Below are 18,648 nucleotides of genomic sequence, written 5' to 3'. Positions count from 1 at the left end.
CAGGAAACCGCGCCTCGTAACCAATGAAAGAGAGAGAGAGAGGGGGGGGGGGGTTCTATTGTGGCCTATGCACATTCGCTTGCGGACGGCTCTTTTTGTACTACCCAGTTAGCGCCGGGGCTGCGATGAGGGCGCTGGTGGCGGTGTTTTTCGCAGCGCCGTCTGGGCAGAGTCTGACGTCTATGCATGTGCAGCTCTAAATGGTGTCGCGCGCGACTACTCCTTTTCGCACAAGAATGAACCTACAATGGAAAAACAGAGATTCATGACGCGGGATTCCCATTAATCGTGAGTATTTATTCGCACAAGAAATCATTGCATACAACTCATATACAATAACCACACCATATTCACGACGTAAATATACCCTGAAGATAAATCGTGTATACGAGCCGGAGCCTACAGAGAGATGTGCAGTTTTCCTGGTAAAGACAAGGTACTATCACATACAGAGACACGACGAAACAATAATCAACATGCACATTCATGCTAAATTACATCAAGCAATTGCACACCGCACCACGATATTGCCTAAAACGTAAGCATTCAATATCAGACTGGTTTGTGCACCTTTCACCAGCTATTGTTGATTAGCTGAAGCAGAAAAAAGACTGCACTTCTGTATAACCTGCTATTACAATACTATAGACACAGACACAAAACGGGAATAACACTATATAAAAACAAATAATCACCGTGGCTTGGCACTACAGTTGCACCCGAAACAACGTTTCAGGTCAGTAGATAAAAGTGGTTAGCTGTACTGCAAACGTCACAGCAGGTTAAACACCTGATTTGCAGTTGTTGAGTTCCTGGTAAGCACAAGGTTGCGACGTACACATTTATGTAGGCGCTGGAGTTGTCAAAAGTTTCGACGCGACAACATGAGTGCCAAGTTAGGCCACGTTTTATTACCCTTGTATCTTTCCAGGACAATCGTAGCTCACAAAAAGTGAGCAATACTCTTTAACCCAACCTCATGGGTTTGGTCCCTAGTACAGTACTTCTATAAAAATCGCTCGTGTGTATACTGCACCAAGTACGCGCGGTGCGGCCTCAAAACATTTAACAAACGCTGAGCAATAAGCAAGTTCCCCATAGCAGAGCGATATCCAGCCACCAAAGCTTACATAGAAACCTAGAGCCCAGTTCCCGAAAGCGAAGCAGAATGTGTAACGATTGCCTTCGTCTCATTCCTAACTCAGCACTGCAACGACAGAGGGACACAGCTAGTTTCGCAACTGTTAGCTATACTTCCCAACCTTGAAGATGCAATGCTGCTACACGAAAATAGGCTTTCCTTAAGAGCTTCATAGCAAAATGCTGAGGAAACCCCGACGCAATCGTCCAGAGAAGACGACGATGCTAAGACAATTTTCTTTAATATGGTGGCTCTACAGATAAATGACTACGATACCAACATACGCGTGTGCCTTTGTGAAGCTCCGTAACGAAAGAAAAAAAAAAACTTGTGTTGTTTATGTGTTTTCTTTCTAACAGTATCTGGAGGTTTACCTCACAAAACCACTATATGATATGAAAGACGCCGTATTGGAGGGCTCCGGAAATTTCGACCATCTGTTCTTCTTTAACGTGCACTGACATCGCACAGTACACGGGCCTCTACCATTTGACAAAATGGTAGAGGCCCGTGCAACCGCCGCGGCCGGGATCGAACCCTCGACCTTCGCGTCAGCAGCCGAGCACCGTAACCATTGTTATGTTTTTTTTTTTTTTTTTTTTTTTTGCAGATCAGTTTTGCGGAATCTCGCAAGGTGGCGGAAGGGTTAAGAAAGGGAAAATAGACAACCATCCATTTGTAGCACAAAGCCACAAGGAAATCCATACGGATTTGAATGGGTGGTTGTCTATTTTCCCTTTCTTATGTTTTTTTTTCTTTTTTTCTCAAAGTTATCTTACATTGAGCCGCATAACCTTCTTCTGTAACTCATGAACTGGCAGACAATTCTACAAAAATAAATGGGCTAGCGGCCACGCGTTCTGGGCAGACGCATCAGCGCTTTTGAAATTGCGAAGAAAACCGATACCGTTACCATTTCCTTCAACATTACTCGACATAGATGTCCTATTGAGGGAATTACTTCCGCAAATTTATTTCCAATGTTACCCATGCTTCGCTCTGTCTCCTGCTACGAGCAGCTCGTCTTTTGAAAGTGCGGTAGAGGTTGTATTCAGAAACTTTTTAGCGACAGCACTTTAACACGAAAGCCATGTTTATGTTTACTACTCGGTTTTCCGATAGTATCTTCGGTGATGGGAACTGCTTTAGCGACTGCGATGGTACACCATTGCAATTTTTTTAATGATAACGCGTGAGCATAGACCCCTGGGCATTGTAGCGCCTGATATAGGCTACAAGTAACGACATTTTTTACATGATGCGCAAGCGCAGAGAGAACGTCTGCGTGCGAACGCAGTCTGCTACGCTGCTTGCTTAAAAATGAATACACACTATCAGCCTTAGGTGTGCGATAATGTGTTCAGAAGCCGGTGTGACGCTTGTCGTCGTACGGCTGATCTCGTTGTTTCTCGCAAATATTAAAATCTACAGTTTCCTGGGGTCGACGCTCGCGTAATACTATTAAAGAATTGCAAGGGTGTACATTCGATAATAACAATAACACGGATAAGACCTAAGCCATTTCGTCTGTCATAACTGCGCAAGCATTAAATTTTCAAAGTTTTCGAGTGTAAGCTTTCGAAATGTTAGTGCCTGATTCAATTTTGTAATCTGCTGACTCTATGGGCGTTTTTTAAATTAACTATCAGATTTGCCATCACGAAATATGCTAACGATGCAAACGAAACTAATATGATACCGATTAGAAAGCAAGGAACTTCGTAGGTGTATATTCTTGCCCTAACTGAGAAGCCGAATTGAAAGTTGGTTACAGGAATGTACGTCAATAGCTGAACAATTAAGGCACGGTAAAGTGAAATTTATTCTACTCGAGCGAGTTCGTGCATCAATTGCACCAGGTGTGCGGGCCAATGTGTTCGCACTGCCCCAGCCAAAGTACTTTTCAAAGATGCAAAGCTCGCAAATATAGGGGACAAGAATCGAACTCACGATTTAAAACATCTGTGGAAGCATTTATCCATGGATATCCAAGTTATTAAAGATTATGCGCATGAGACAAGCACTAAACTTGGAGTCACTCCAGGCCGAGTCTTATATACTCATTCACAACGGCTGAAACATGTCCCCCATATTTGTTAATAATATTGTTAAGTGTGTAGACTCCTTAATGTCCATAAAATAATGAAAAGCGTAACAAGCTTCGAAATTAAGAACATATTAGGAACTACAGACACGTAATTTGTTCTGAAAGGTCCCCTCACCAGGTCGTATTGTAAATTTTTATACGCATTAGAAGTTGTAAGATGCCGTCTGGATAGCAATCAGTATCAAAATAGGTCAAGAGAGGGCGCCACTGCATCACACGTTGAGGTTTCTTTCCCCGCCATGGACTCCGAGCACGCTGCACGTTTGGAACGCCAGCGTCGCCGTAAGGTTAATTCCGAGCCAGCGAAGCAATATTGAAACGCCAGCGCCGGGAGTCAGATGCATATCTACGGAGGAGAGAAGGCGGTGGCGAAAAGCCAGCCAATGCGAGGTAACCCTCAGCTACGGACGACTCGGACGCAAGCCGAGCACCAACAAAGACAGGGCGAGTCCGCAGCTTCGACTCAAACAGAAGCCAAGCGTCAACAAAAGCAGGCGAATCTTCACCTCTGCTCCGTAGTTTGTACAGTTCACGCGGTGTGGAACTTGCGCGACAGGGGCGTAGCCAAGGGGGGGGTTGGGGGGTTCAAACCCCCCCCCCCGAAATTTTTCAGTTTTGCTTGCGCATATATACACGCACACTTACAAACGCACGCACGAACATACATGAAGTATGGTTGAACCCCCCCCCCCCCCGAAAAAAAATTCTGGCTACGCCCCTGTTGCGCGAATTTTAGTTCTCTATCTATATATCTTGACAGCGCCAGCAATGAGTGTACCTGCCGCGAAGCAATATAGAAATATTGAATGAAGACCCAAATTCAGGAACCGAATCGGCGGCGTTCCGAGGAGCGCTTGTTACGTATACATGCACCTATTAACGCGGACTCTTTCTGCCTCTCCAAGTGCGTCTACCTCTAAAGGCAGGGCGCGTGGCCGTCTGTCTTAAATTTCCGTAGTTTTTGCGCCGGGAAGCTGTGTAATATTTTGAGAAACTATCTACGCGCCGCGATTGTTTCGTTCATTCCCCAAAACTGGTAAGGGGCCCCTTGAGCTTGAGTCTACTCTATAGCGTATTGAAGTTCGCTAGATCCGAAGTGACAACTATGTACATAGAGCGGTATTGCAACACATACCTAACGCTTTTTTTTATTTTCTTTTTTTTGAAGGCCAAGCTGAACACATTTGTTGACGGCTCTCTGGGATGTTGTGATGCTGGTATCACGCTTACTTGGAACTGAATCTTCGCTTCAGCTTGGGCATCACACTCCGCGAAATGGATTTTGAACACCGTCCTTAATATACGCCAGAAATGTGCTCCGAGTAGTGCAGTGTACGAACAGTGTAACAACGATGTCGCATTCACGAGTGCTATGCTTAATTTTATCTGCCTTAACATACACAAAAAGCACACTTGTATACTTGACGTTTTCCAGACGAGGAACGACTTTAGGCGGCTTTTCCATTCCCCCGTTATGCGCGTGGTACATGCTAGACGTAGGACACTGAGTGATGCTTGAGCTGTAAGCAGTACTCTGACTTATGACAAAATAATGTGCTTTACCAGTGCCTGTCGTCCCGGGCATCGTACTCAACTTCGAGACCAGGCTGCACCGCAGCCGCTACGTACGACTTCTTCGCGTAGGCTGGCCTGAGACCACCCAGCGCCGCAGCTACGGGCGCGGCTGGCTTGAGTACGGGTCCTACTATGGGCGGTCCGTAGACGTGGGCCGCGGTCACCGCAGGAATGGCTTTAGCGACGACTCCCACGGCTGTCGAGGGCTCGAGAAGCAATGGCTCCACAGCGGGTGCCGTGGGCAGTGCCACGGGAGCGTTGATGCCGGCTCCGGCAGGACTGGAAGCTGCCGTTCCCGGTTCGTTGGTCGAAATGTAGACGCGAAATCCGTTGGTGTCGGCGACGTACTTGACGAGGCGGACCCGTCCGTCGGCGTCGGCGATTCCGTACGAGCCGACCTTGTGACCCCAAGGGTTGCCGGTCTCCTGGCGGAAAGTGGCACCGCCGGGGTGACGTTCCTTGTAGCCGAAGTTGTAGTTGCCGGCCACCTGAGGGTAAAGGTAGGGCGTCACGCACCATTGGTCGCACAGCGAGCAGTGAACGCGTCGCCGGGGGAGGGAATGTACCATAGACTGCCGACTCGCAAAAACTGATTGGCCGACAGCTGTTCGACAGTCAGCCGTTTCTGCAATAAAATTTGAAGCTCAGCTTGAAACCTGATTGTACTTTAACTGCGAACTCGTAATGACATTAGCGTCCCGTAAGCTTTTGTTAAGAGTGAATAAAAGTACTCAAGTGGGCTTTTACATGCTCTTGACTGTCTTTCGCACAGATTTAATATTCTGTATGTATTATTCGATCTTGTTACGTGAACAAAGGCAGTTAGGCTTTGTGTCTTGCACGTTAATGCGAACGTGTTCCGAAGCTTCTCAAGGGTATGAGCGTTAAAAACATTTCTCGACTGGTAGGCATACGCGCTGAGCGGAGCATGGAAACCATCCTTGCATATACCCAAATAGCATTCAATCACTAGTTCAGAACTAATGTCCACGTAGAAAACAGCACGTAGATGCGATGAAGGCTGTTCGAAGGCCACTTATAGAAACGAAATCTAGATGTGGTTGCTAGCAAAATTATTTTCTTGGAGAAGCATCTCCGGGCAGGAGTGGGTGGCGTATGGTTTCTTTAGCCTATAGTGATATTAAACGCTACTCTTTTACTTGCAGAGGACAGGTTAACGTGCGTCGATAGAAGCTTCCAGTGTCTTACTGTACAATTTATATTCTTGTGGCATTCATTTGAGCCATAAAACCTGAAATCCGCTTTTCTGATACTGTTGAGCCACGGCGGTCGTACATGATAAATAAAGGCAGGCATGCACACACACAAAAAAAAAAACGCAGACTAGTAACTGAAAAGGCTCACAGTGGCAGAAAAGAAAGTAGACAAAAAAAAAATACTGCGCTTGCGCAGGCATGAAGCGCCATCTGTTTATCCAGCACACGTGGAGGTCTACGTGAGAGATAACTGTTCAGACATCCAATTTCTTCTTTATGCATGTTAATCGACGGCTGGCTCACGCATGCGCTTTCACTACTATCTATACGCCAGGCCTTAACCATTAGATGCGTTTCTTCATTCCTGCGCCTGTGCAGAATTGCGCAGTCATCGAATTTTGGTGTGCGTTTACATTGTGTAAAACGTAAAGATAGATTGTATGGTGAGCTTACATCTAACGACCGCTTATGTTTCATCAATCTCTGATTAACACAGTGCCCGTCTGCACAAGATAAGCATGTGTATGGGTATTCGAGCGGTGACCTTACATCTTGGGAATGATGGCTTGTAGAAGACTCCGTCTCAATGTAGCCAGTCACTGGCGCAACGTATCCAGCCCGAGCCACAGCCAGTAGAACGGGTAAAACGATGTACTCCTGCTCAGAAAAAAAGCAAAAATAGGACACACAGCACTATTAGTTATTTCTCGTGTACTTCCTTATAAATTGGCTTTGCCTGAATGAGTTGAGGTAAGACGTTGAGATAGTTATGACGTTCAAGCATACCACGGCTGATCACCAAGTAGTTCTTTGAGAATACTTTTACTTAAGTGAAATAAGAATTAAGAGATTTCAAAAAGATGAGTATGACACCTGGTTATTTTATCGCCAATAGACCTCAGTTGAAAAACTGACGCTCGAAAGTTATGTGTTCTTAATTAATCGTTCGGCTTGGCGTCCCAAAACAACATCGGGGCAATAGTAAACGTCATACAGCCGATGACTTTGCGTGAATTTCGACCACGCGTGATGCACTTGCAGCGCTTAAAGGGACACTAAAGGCAAATAACAATTTATGTCAGAGTGAAAGCTCAATGTATGACAACTTCTAAAACGGCAATATTATCAACAGCAGTGCCTTACTTACCGAGAAATTGAGCTAAATGTATCACACGATGAGCGCCACGAGTGGGACGTTTTCGAAGTGATCCCGATGACGTATGAGAGTCTGCCTACAATTAATCTCTAGTAATAAAACTAGCAGCAATAAAAAAAAAACCTTCCGTGCATCAAAAGACGTAATAAAATGCTGTTTGTTCGTTTCCGTTTGATTCAGAGAAAAAAGAACCTCTGTGGCGTTGCCATGGGGAACGGCGCGCGTGGTTCAAAGGTTCCGTTTTCGCCGAACTGCGCTTCGCCCGGCGCCCTGCTTCGCTCACGCGGTCGCGTCTCGGTGGTAGTTTCGGGATCGCGTACTGCCGCGTTTGTTTTGCGCGCTCGTGAAAGCTGCTCTGACAGAAAGTTCGGCAAAATGCCGCATGCAACAACGCCGACACTACGAGCCCTCAGCAGCATACCGCGTTCATCGGGGCTCAAGTCGCTGAATTGGAGCCCAGCGTCGCGAGCCAGTGTCTCGTTGTCAAGTTCTCCACCCACATCCATTGCGGCGATGGCGGCAAGCTTCGATGGCTTCAATGGCCGTTGTTGCAGCTGTGGGTCCCGCTACTTTAGCTCTGCTGCTGCTAGCGTCGGCAGCAGCGCAGTAAAGGCGGGCAACGTTGGGCACGGCAGCAGTGACGTATGAAAGTCTGATTTCAGGCGGGTGATTTGAAGTGCGCTAACGCGATGCGGACCATTAAAACGTGATTTTATTTCAAAATAAGCACCTCATTGGTATAAAAGTAGCACTACGAGTTTTCTGGATCGCTATGTCAACAATCAACGTCGACTTAATATTTGCCTTTAATGTCCCTTTAACGAACACGAAGACGCAGAAGGACAGAAAAATATTAAAGGGACTGTCTACCGCTCGGAAAAAATTTTCTGATTGTGGTGAAAATGAGAAGATCGTCACATCGGCAGCAACGAGCATGCTTTTGCCCCATAAAAAGGGAATTATATTTTTAATTTGATGTTGAAAATCGTGAAAGAACGACCGCTAGCGTCACCCAACGGCGATGTGGTTCAATCTAGTGGTAGGACTAGAAATTCTCGCAGGTAGACTCATTTTGCTTAAAAACAAACATGTATAGCTTGAAATTGCATTTTACGCACTTGAGGCACCTTTCGGTTGCGTCAGGGAGTAATTTTTTGCTTTTTTTTTCGCATCCAAAAAGGCGCCGGGTGGCGCTGCTTGCGGCGCCGTCTTCGATTTCGTCTGCTTCAACTCCCTGGTCGTACCGTGCCGCTGTATTGTTGTTAGGACGTCTCACATGTGCTGCGCTGTGAGGGCGCGCATTTATTGTCTCTTTTTGATGAATCGACTTGGCTTGGATTGCGGCAGCAGTGCTAAAATAAACGCATTACAGCAAAACAAGTGTTCTATAATCGTATAATATGGCTTCATTTAACCGCTAGCGCGCTGAAAACGACTGTTACATTCATTAGAATAGTGTTCAGCGAAAATAAAGTAATCCTACAGAAATCACGTGCTTTCGGTTTTAATTTTTACCGGCACTACAATCGTCATCGTGTCCACCAACCAGCGTTGTGGGCACGTTTCACGCCAATGGAAGAAGACCGAACGCAGATATAAAAATTCTGTTTAAAAAATTTCTACTCACTTTCCAGAGAAACCGCAGCAAGGTTGGACACTTCAGACGGTACGCTTTCTATTGCGGTACAAAACAGAAAAGCGATGAAGGACGGTAGACAGTCCCTTTAAGAAAGATGTTCTTTGGTCTTTCTGTGCCTCCTTTTGTTTTTTTTTGTTTTTTTTTCTATTTCTCCGAAGCGCAAGAAACGCGTCAAACGGAGGTATTCCGACCAGCCCCTAACAGACCGCCTTATGTAACAATTGCGTGGGGTTCTTAAACACTGACACCTGACAAAGAAGTGCTAAGACAACGGAGAACGAAGAAACACATGCGCATGTACACGGAGATCTTTACTTGTGTTCCTTATTCCTCCCGTACCATTCACGCGCATCAAAAGGAAGCCGCCTCGATTGCTGAATGGAACCATTAAAGGAGCGGTGACAGAAAATTTGTGAACCTCTGTTTTTGCTCTTAATCAATGTCTACTGACTCGACAATAGCGGCAACGAAACTCATTTGCCCCAGCGCGAGACGAATGTTTAATTATATGCTCGCATGTTATGACCAGAGGTGGTTTTGATTTCGAAGAGCACTCGGTGGCCCCGTGACGTAGCCGGCCTACTCGATCAGGTGACCGCGAGAGCCAGTGACGTCACTGGCCAGCTTCTGCCATGTTCTCAGCGCTGCTGTTTCGTCTGCTGTGTTGAGCAGGTGTTGAGCGTTGCGAGTGCTTGTTTCCTCGATCGTCAAACTACGTTGCTTATCTAGTGCGGTGGCGGACGAAAGAGCTGGAAGGAGTGTAAAAATCAGTAAGAAAAGCTCGATTTATTTTGCGAATCTCGCCGGTAGCTGCGATTTTGTTCTTGTCGTCGTCGTCCAACTGAGGACGTTTACCGCCAGGCTTGGGAGTAGCCGCAGCATTAGACGTGCTGAAACATTTTCGCTCCGATCATTCGTATAGTAGCAGGACGAGATGTGACGAAGGAAGCAGTGAAATCACAATTCATTGGCGCTCTGTAACAGTGTTTGCGCGTAACATGCAAGTGACGTGATGTACGCTTTACTGACTCTTATTTATATCGGGCAACGCCGCATTCTCAAGGCATACCAATCCCACGTACGCACGTCGGAGGGCCGAAGCAGTTATCTGTCCACTACGCAATATGATCCCGGCAGCAGAGAGCTTTAGTTCGTCTGTAGACTTCCTAACGTTCGCGGGTACCTGGTTACCGGAGCTGTTGACGGCTGCAGTAGTAGCAGAAACTGTGGTGCCCGTAGCGACATCTTGTGGCGTTTTGTCCAACTACAATATTTTTTTCTATTTTTTTCGTCGCGTTGTTGTTCTTGTCGGAAAAAAAGCAATGAGAATACTGTGAGTTGCTAATTATCTCACTGCTAATGCTTTACACAGAATCAGTAAGCGGGTAAGTCGCTGCGATGTTATACTGTAGGTCTCTGGTTAGGCTATGCATCATCAGGTGTCGCTACCAGCGTTGTCCGTCTCGTACACGCCTCCGGTAACCCGGCCAGAACTCGTGACGTACGTGGTATCCGCTCGATGACCTCACCGTCTTTTGCTTCTATTTCCGATTCAGAACATTCACGAACTTCAAAACTCAATTAAAATACTTTTAGGCTGTATTTGTGGCTGATACTGTACAGATGGCACCTATTTGCATCCATTAGTGTGATTCAACAGTCCAATTGTGTCCGAATTTTTGTGTCACCACTCCTTTAACGGACGGTTAGTTGTGGAAAGCCATAGCCCCTGGACGACTTGGCAAGTAATAGATTGACGACTCGAAGGTAACATGTTTGTGGCACTGCTTCACTTCGTACACAACACCGGTCTTACGGCCCACATCTAATACATATATACACGCCTTAAGGGAAAGTATATGTCGCAATAAAAAAAAAAGAAACAAGTTTACAGATTTCTAGCTCCCCACTAAAACATTTATTGCCAATATGTCGACCGCATTTGACACAATATCTACATTTGAAAAGCTATGCGGAACAGTTTTTAGATTACGTAAATTTAGGTGCCCTTTACAGACCAGTAAGATGGCGTGCTTCTACAGTTTGAGTTCTGCAATATTCCAGAAGTTTTGTTCAAGAAATGTGGACCTAAATAAAAATATTTTACTCTAAAGCCACTAGCTTCTTACGGCAACATCCCTCTAATTTTCTATCTTAAATGCAACAATCTTAATCGAACAATGTAAAAAAATTCTTCTTTTCTGCACACATAGATAAGGCCCATCCAATCAAAAGGTGGCATACCACACGTCGTGGCATGCTGTAAAGAAACTCTACCCTCCAAAGCGGCTCAGCTGCTATATTATATGATGTCACGCTATCGAGAAGGAGTCCGAGTGTTTCATTCAGGACTAGGGCGGCACAATGCCGACGACTGCAGAGTTCAAGACGCTTTAGGTACACGTTATGCACAAAGTGAACAAAGAGCCTTCAGTGCACAAAGAAGCTTAGAAACTATGCTCTTTATAGTTTGTTATGCAAACATCGTGCCTATGTGAGTCTGAAGGCTCACGTTTCTGCAGGTTCTAGTACTGTTTGGCCACCCTTCGCTTAGCACAAGTGCTGGATGACTCCAACGCAGCTGCTGTTCTGCCCGTAGTTGTACGAAGCTACCTCAAACACTAGCTAATGACGTGAAGCATTAACCTCAGATAAAAAGTTATGCGAAATTTGTAGAGCCCGATACGTTCCATGTACCACAACAACTGTTTCAGTTGTATTCCACTCAAACGAATAATGTACGGCAACGCGTATGACGTTTAGGTATCGTTCAAAGGGAGAGATCACTCGGATGACCAACTCTGGGCAGTCCGGCTGGCCGAAGACGCCGCCAAGACCCAAGGTCTGGCCGCCGCCTGAGGAAGGGGGGCTCCGGTAGGGCTAGTCTCCCGGCCCCCGCCTCCCTTGACCCCAGCAAGGACAAAAATAAAGTTATGTCTCTCTCTCTCGAGGTAAACAAGTACGCTACGTACTACCAACAATGCGCAACTTACTTGTGCAAAGATGAATTCATATCGTTGAGGTTTTTTATTTATATACCAGAAAAAAAATCATTTAAGCACAGTTTCACGTGATACGCGGGCCACCGCCAACTATCACCGCTACAACTGTCTTACGTATACGCACATCCGGTGAACTTACCTTCATGGCGTAATCCAGAGATTGACGAAGAGAGTGACGGCTTCCGAAGACGAGATGTTCCCGCAGCGTGTTCGGATTTCGGAGGCGTGTGACGGCCGCCTTTTATACGGCCGTGGGAGAGAAAGCGCCACCGACCTGACCTGACCCGCGGTTGACGCGATCGACGCTGTCGCTCGTCGACAACGCTGTACGGCGCAGCTCTTCTTCTAATTGCGTGACCCACACACGAGCACCGGGACGGAAAGCCCCTGAATCCTGCCTCCTCTCGCTGTTTCCCCCGCACTGATCTCACACCCACCACTCTCACTTGGGTCCGAATAGCTCTGCCTGGCGCCTTTGCTGTCGTGAACTGTTCTGGTCCCCAACATATACAAGGGTTACTTTCTTCAATCTGGTAATATCCACGTGCGTTACAAAGAGAGGCTCTGGTACATTTTTTTTAACTTAAACTATAACTGCACGAACTGGGACTGCTATACCAATAGCTAGTACAAGGAATGCTCAATGGCATGAATTAAAGATCTTACGTGAGTATCGTATTGCAGCGACATGTTAATGCTGCACATGCGCATGCAGCACCTCCTCCAAAGAGCACCAGCCGCTGAATGTAACGCACATAAGGAAGCAAATGTATGGAGATTGTACGTAAAAATCAGCATCGGCCTGGCATCTAAGAGCAATCATAAGCTTCCTAATGCACTTTTTAGTTGGTACTGTCGCCTGCGTAAGTAGCACTGTATTCGCCCTCGGGATGCTCCTCATTTTTATGAACACGCAATCTTGTTCGTTACATAGGCGCCCCTTGTGTGTAAGATCTGGTTTACATCTCCGTATTACGTCTTAGGCTTCCCTATACTTGGTGACAGCCTGCAGGGAAGAGGTTCTACCTACGCGGGAATTCCGAAACGTGATCTTTCCCGAGGAAGCCTAACCCCCGGTGACGCCGTTGAGACGGCACCGATGGCCGCAATTGACCGAAAACACTCATCTCCATGAATATCACGAACTGTGGAACTAACGCGAGCGCTTATCAGCGCATTCCTGGATTCTTTAAGATTCCCTAAATTTATCAAATATTCATGCACTTCAGGATTTCACCAGGCGCACATTCAGGGATCAAAAGAGAATTTATGTTTTCCGTGTCTTGGACGTTTCGCACCTACTGTACGTTTATTCACACTTCCATGCGGATTGACGGAAGCTCTACAGACGCCTAAGCAGTCCGTGAGATTTCGCTTCGACCGATCATCACGCCCATTAACGCCATTTGTCTGGATATACCTAGCTGCATACCACGAAGGGGGCTTTAATGAAGGCAGTACGTCATTTGCCTGATAAATGGAGCAGGGAGTAGGCACCACCCGTCATTTTAACGCGATAGCGTTAAAGAGCTCGTATCGCAGAAATTCCGCCGTCGGCGTCGGGGCCGTTGGTTGTGAGCGAAAAATCATCATCTTGTCCGTGAGCGAAAAATGGAAAAAGCTGCAAATAAAATAAATAATAAAAATGTTGGGCCCGAGTGAGAATCGAACCCAGGCCGTCTGCGTGGCAAGCAGGTGTTCTACCACACAGCCACGCCTCTGCTTGGAGCTGCACTGAAAGTAACTTTCATGCTTACCAAAAATACGCGTCCTGTATACAGGTGTCACAGTACGAGATGTAATATCGCAGTAATATTGCGTGGTACAAGCGTACATTGCCATCGGGCCTCACACCAGGTCAATATCATAACGACTTGGTGGTTTAAAGACAGCCACCCATTACAAAAGGCACACACATTACTGCGCGTATTCCCTTAAGACCACGTAGTGGGTGCATCGCAACTTCGAAAAAGTTTCTCGCGCATAATTGCTCCTGGTTTAAAGCATGCTACCCATTACATAAGGCACACACCTTAGTGCGCGCATTCTGTTAAACACTCGTAGTGTTCGAACTGCGCACTAGGAACAGAATATCGCTATCGCGTTCAACTCTTAAAGGCGAAGCTTAGGCGTCCCCCAATTTTTTTTTTCCGACTGGAATTCAGGACGATCCACCTATTATTCACTGTTCCCTCTTCGCTCTCATCGGAGTTCGGCGAAAGCAGCCTTCAGAACTCCGATTACCTATCAATATTTTATAACGACGCCTCGAAGCGTGTGAAGAAACAAGCAACATTTGAAGTCGCGTCATTTTAGGTGCTTTGGGAACGCTCCTCTTTACGCTGCTTATTTCCAGGTCACGGAAACTTGAAAACATGGCTTATTTACGTACAGAATTAGGATACTCTATCGCTCGCACCCGGGGTTTAACATAATATGGTATGACAGACTGATGTCTAATGTCATTAACCACCAGGTTGACAAGATTAAGCCGGGAGAAAGACCAAATGATATTTGGCCCTTGATGTACCGATTCAACCAATAAGGCAAAGATTCCTCGGTTCGTTGCATATATGTATGCACAGCAGCGACCAACAAACACGAACGTGACATGACTAAAATTCGTACTCAGCATTTCTTTACTCAATACACTAACTTAAGGTATAGATAATTGTGGTTTTTGCAAAGTAGACTCGGAGTACTTAAGGTTTTCGAATAAGCTTTAACGCATATTTTCTGGCACTCTTGCATTAAGAAAGAGCCTGCCATATTTCCCAGAACAAGTGCGAAGCATGGCACGGGGTAGTGCGTATAAACTGGTGTTGGGGCCCTGAAGCATGAGTTAGACAGACAGACATAGAACTTTATTGGGTCCTGAGAAACGCTACTCTTAGCATTACTGGACAAATGATAACATCTACATTGAATAAATGCAAGGGAGGGTGAAGAAACGCTCCTGAGCTGCAATCTTCCGACGCAACCTGGTTTATAGTTTGACTTCAGTGACCGAGAAGCGGAATTAAGGGTATAGGTGGCGACGTCTGCTAACCCCACCGCACCACGACTATCATTACTAACGTGCGGTGCCCTTATGGGTCATTCGGCATTGTTGGTTGTAGTCTAAGTCACATTGCACAATGTTTCACCCTGCGTTATGTTATGTTATTCACCTCATTGTCATTACTAGATATTTTTTCTTTTGACAAAGTGCGTATATACACTGAAAAGAGGCCGTGACGCTCCTGTCAGTTTACCTATTACCAAAAAAAAAAAAATTGAAGCAAGGTTACATGAACTAAGCTCCTTCGAGAAGCCGAAGAATTTCGCAATCCGAAACACCTCTTTCGCAAAAGCGTTATCTCATTGTAAGGATATGAGCCTGATATGAGATATGATTTTGGCATCAAACGATAAGGCACAGTATTGGTGTTTGTGGCACATGGAAAACAAGTCCACACCTAAGCCTTTAGTGTGTGCTGCTATCAAGACCTCTTTGTTAGTATAATATGCCGCTATTCGATGTTCAAGGTTCGGTGTCTTAAGGAACCGTTTTGAAGATACGCACTCCTAGCGCTGTTGTATATCGAGAACCCTAATAGTATTTGGGCAATACTAGTAATTTAGTGACGCTATGGCGTGTTTTGTTAAAAGCATTGCATAAAAACCTAGCTGTTTATAATACCCTTAAAGGGATCTCTCACTACATGACTCTATTTAGCGCGATGAGCGCCTCGCTGCTTTCGTAACCATGACAAGCAAAGGACCCAGATTGACCGGACGACCTGCTTCAGTGTTTCAAGAACAGTCCAACGCTTCAAGTTCGACAGCGACAAGACATTTTTTATTCAAAACAAGCACGACACACACTATTTGGCGAACACACGAAAGCAAACAATGAGCGAAGTTGAGCAGCATCGAAGCACCAAACAAGGAAATGCGCTTAGGAACGTGAGTCTTTGCACAAAAGGGGGCCATAGTACGAGGAGAGACCATCGAGGAGTGAGCGACAATGGCGACGAAGCACCGGTGCCAACAATAAGAAAAATAACACTAACTAAAGGCGAGTTGAAGCCACAATTAACTAGCATTCGTCTTTGTTACATAACTTAATAATGCTTAACGATGCCGTGGCCGCCGTGGCCGCCGTGGCCGTGGTGTCCGTAACCTCCATAGCCTCCTCCGTAGCCGCCGTAGCCTCCGTAGCCACCGTAGCCTCCGAAGCCGCCGAAGCCAGTTCCGGGAATAGCAGCACCGAAGACGTGGGCCGCCTTAGTCGCTCCGGCTCCGATGCCTGCTCCGGCTCCGTAAGCAGCGCCTCCGAGATACGCTCCACCTCCGTACGCTCCGGCTCCGTAGGCGCCGCCGTAGCCTCCGTAACCTCCGTAGCCGCCATCATGGTGCCCGGCAGGAACGTGGAGGATCGGCGCGTTGATGCCAGCGGAGGCGGGGGAGGATGGAGCGGTGCCAGGCTCGTTGGTGGACACAGCAGCGCGGAATCCAGCGCCATCGGCGACGTACTTGACGGTACGCCAGCGGCCGTCAGCGCCACGCAGGCTGTACGAGCCCCTCTTGTTGCCCACGCCGTCACCGGACTCCCAGCGAGAGGTGCCGCCCGTGGCGTGGTTTTCGTTGTAACCGAAGCTGTAGGCGCCGGAGATCTGTTCGGATGGTAGGTGAATGAGGAGGAGAAAAAAGGAATAAGTTCCTAACTATCCCTCTTGTATGCTCTCTCGCTTAGCAGTCTCATTAACCTTATTTAGTTTTGTGCGTTAAGTGTAGCAATGAAGAGGCTCATAATAGCGTGGGAAGTGCATCCACACGCTGCGAAGTTTTACCTTTTAGTTTACATCAGTGTATATGTTTCCGTCGAGTTACATTTTAAAGGTGTTCGCGCTGTTGTACTTTCGAGCACGAATACGAAGCTCCCAAGTGCTAATGCCTTACGCTACGCTCTGTTTGTCCATAGATAAGCTAGAAGGTGACGCACTGAAGCGTCAACAACGTGCAAATGCGGAACGATTCTCACATCCTGAGAACGATGCTGGCTGGAAGTTCCTCCGCCCCCATGGCCACCACCGATGAAACCGGCGTGGGCAGCGGCGCAGGCAACGGCGAGAACAATGAGGACCTGAAGGAAACGGCAAGACGGTTAGGTTTCTTTTCAATAAAGTTGTACATAAATCAATAAAGTTGTTTCCATTAGGTTTCTTTCAATGTGGTAGACTGACAGTTTCTTAAGTTAACTTATGCGTTTCTTATGTGCGGTTGTATGAGATATTGCGGGGATAGGCTTTTGTTGTTGCTACACGAAAATCGCCTGTCCTTCTAGTCTGGATTTTGAATTAACAAAGCTCGAGCAACCTTAATTAGCTACATCGAACCTAGACGTCCACACCTCTGGAAAGTTTGAATGTTATCTCAGGCTAATTAAGGGCACATGGCAGTGTGTAAGCTTGGCTACCGAGACTAAGCGCCTCGCCAAGTTCGCAAAGCTACTCGGTGTTAAAATCTGAGAAAATTAGTCTTATTGTGCTGTTTTTGGTAACGTTAAGCTAGTTCGCCATCTTTGCAACATTTTTTTTTTCTCTAGGTTCTCTCCTATAACATCTTGCCCTAATTCAGTGTAGGAAACTTTACGTGCGCGTCTAATTAACTTCGATGTGTTTCTCTCCTATATCTCTCGGTTTAACAATGTGAGCTCTATAGTGAATTAAATTACTACGTGCACCTTCAGCTAAACTTTTCATTTTAACTCTCAATAGGTCAGTTGATAATTTGTTCAAGTATCGACTTCCAACAATAAACGCTTACAGCTTGTCAGAGACTGTTATAAATTCAGCGATATTGATCCTTATGGGATATAAACACAGCTGAGAGACTGATTCCCTCAAATACCTGTTGTAGATATCACTTATGTAGTTATCACTTATGTAGATATCACCATACTTATGCCTTCATCAACAATTAAGGCTGCTGAATATAAGCGAGGAGTAGATTACACAGATGAACATTCAATCTACTGCAGATTTTCATATAGCCCTGTTAGCGTTCAGCAGCGGGTCTCCAGGGGCCCCAAGTCGCAGTATCAAAGGAACTAAGCTCAAGTCCGACTTCACCAGTGAGCCGTTTCAGAAGCCGCTGGTGTACCGGGCCTCCCGCCCCTGCACGACGTTCTCACCTTCATAGCTGGTGGGCCGGTGGCGTGTGTGCTCGTACTCCACAGGACTTCTGCGACTCAACTCCAGAGATGGCTGAGCGAGTTCTGATGTCTCTGTCCGGCCTGCGGCCGCCCTTATATACTGGCGATCCTGGGTGGTGAACGCGCAATGCCTCACAAGCAGAGGTCCGGGCGAGCTGTCAAGACCTGCGATGGGAGCCGTACCGTACCACGTGACACGATCCGCTGTGCGAGCGGCTTGCATGCTACACCAACACTTCTGCCTCCCCCCCTCCCCTCCATCCACGCAACCCAATCCCCCCAACGCAACGCTGACACACCGGTTCACTTTCTTTGTACGCGCGTCCAGTCTCAGGCGTTACGGAGGAAAGGAGTGATTCCGGCGCGCTGCCACGAGCTTGCACGCGCTGCGTGCGATCCAGTTCGCGGGGCCAAGAGCAGCAGATGACGGAGAATAGGACCCCGGTGCGTCTGTCTGTGCGTGTGTCTGGGCCGAGCAAGCCGCATGGCTGATGACAGAGGCGGCAGCGGCGGAATTTCGCCGCCGCGCTGGGCTTCCTTTGTGTTCCTCGAGCGGAGAGACCGCCCCCAAGGACAGCCCCAGAAGTCATCGGAAGCCGTTCAGAGCACCGT

The 18,648-nt window shown here is 46.9% G+C and overlaps 2 protein-coding genes across 2 annotated transcripts; both read right to left on the bottom strand.

Moving 5' to 3' along the window:
* Positions 1–4,779: 4,779 nt before the first annotated feature.
* On the bottom strand, positions 4,780–11,982 carry LOC119397499 (cuticle protein 14-like). The gene is made up of 3 exons (XM_037664924.2): positions 11,977–11,982; positions 6,590–6,697; positions 4,780–5,311 (listed from the first exon to the last, which is right to left on the bottom strand). The coding sequence occupies exons 1-3, from the start codon at positions 11,980–11,982 to the stop codon at positions 4,808–4,810; spliced, it is 618 nt and encodes a 205-aa protein (XP_037520852.1). The 3' UTR covers positions 4,780–4,807.
* A 3,674-nt stretch (positions 11,983–15,656) lies between these two features.
* Positions 15,657–18,159, bottom strand: LOC125759019 (cuticle protein 14-like). The gene is made up of 3 exons (XM_049417024.1): positions 18,016–18,159; positions 16,864–16,965; positions 15,657–16,495 (listed from the first exon to the last, which is right to left on the bottom strand). The coding sequence occupies exons 1-3, from the start codon at positions 18,019–18,021 to the stop codon at positions 15,944–15,946; spliced, it is 660 nt and encodes a 219-aa protein (XP_049272981.1). The 5' UTR covers positions 18,022–18,159; the 3' UTR covers positions 15,657–15,943.
* Between the last annotated feature and the right edge of the window lie 489 nt (positions 18,160–18,648).

Source organism: Rhipicephalus sanguineus, chromosome 6, assembly GCF_013339695.2.
Source record: "Rhipicephalus sanguineus isolate Rsan-2018 chromosome 6, BIME_Rsan_1.4, whole genome shotgun sequence".
In the NCBI taxonomy this organism is placed as follows: domain Eukaryota; kingdom Metazoa; phylum Arthropoda; class Arachnida; order Ixodida; family Ixodidae; genus Rhipicephalus; species Rhipicephalus sanguineus.
Note: the sequence above shows the minus strand (reverse complement) of the source record. Positions and strands in the feature narration are given on the sequence as shown.

Excerpts from the sequence above, each read along its gene's own strand:
- LOC125759019 (XM_049417024.1), bottom strand. Across the intron at positions 16,496-16,863 it reads GCCAGCATCGTTCTCAGGAT|ATCTCCGGCGCCTACAGCTT; the intron begins GTGAGAATCGTT and ends CCATCCGAACAG.
- LOC119397499 (XM_037664924.2), bottom strand. Across the intron at positions 5,312-6,589 it reads CAAGCCATCATTCCCAAGAT|GTGGCCGGCAACTACAACTT; the intron begins GTAAGGTCACCG and ends CTTTACCCTCAG.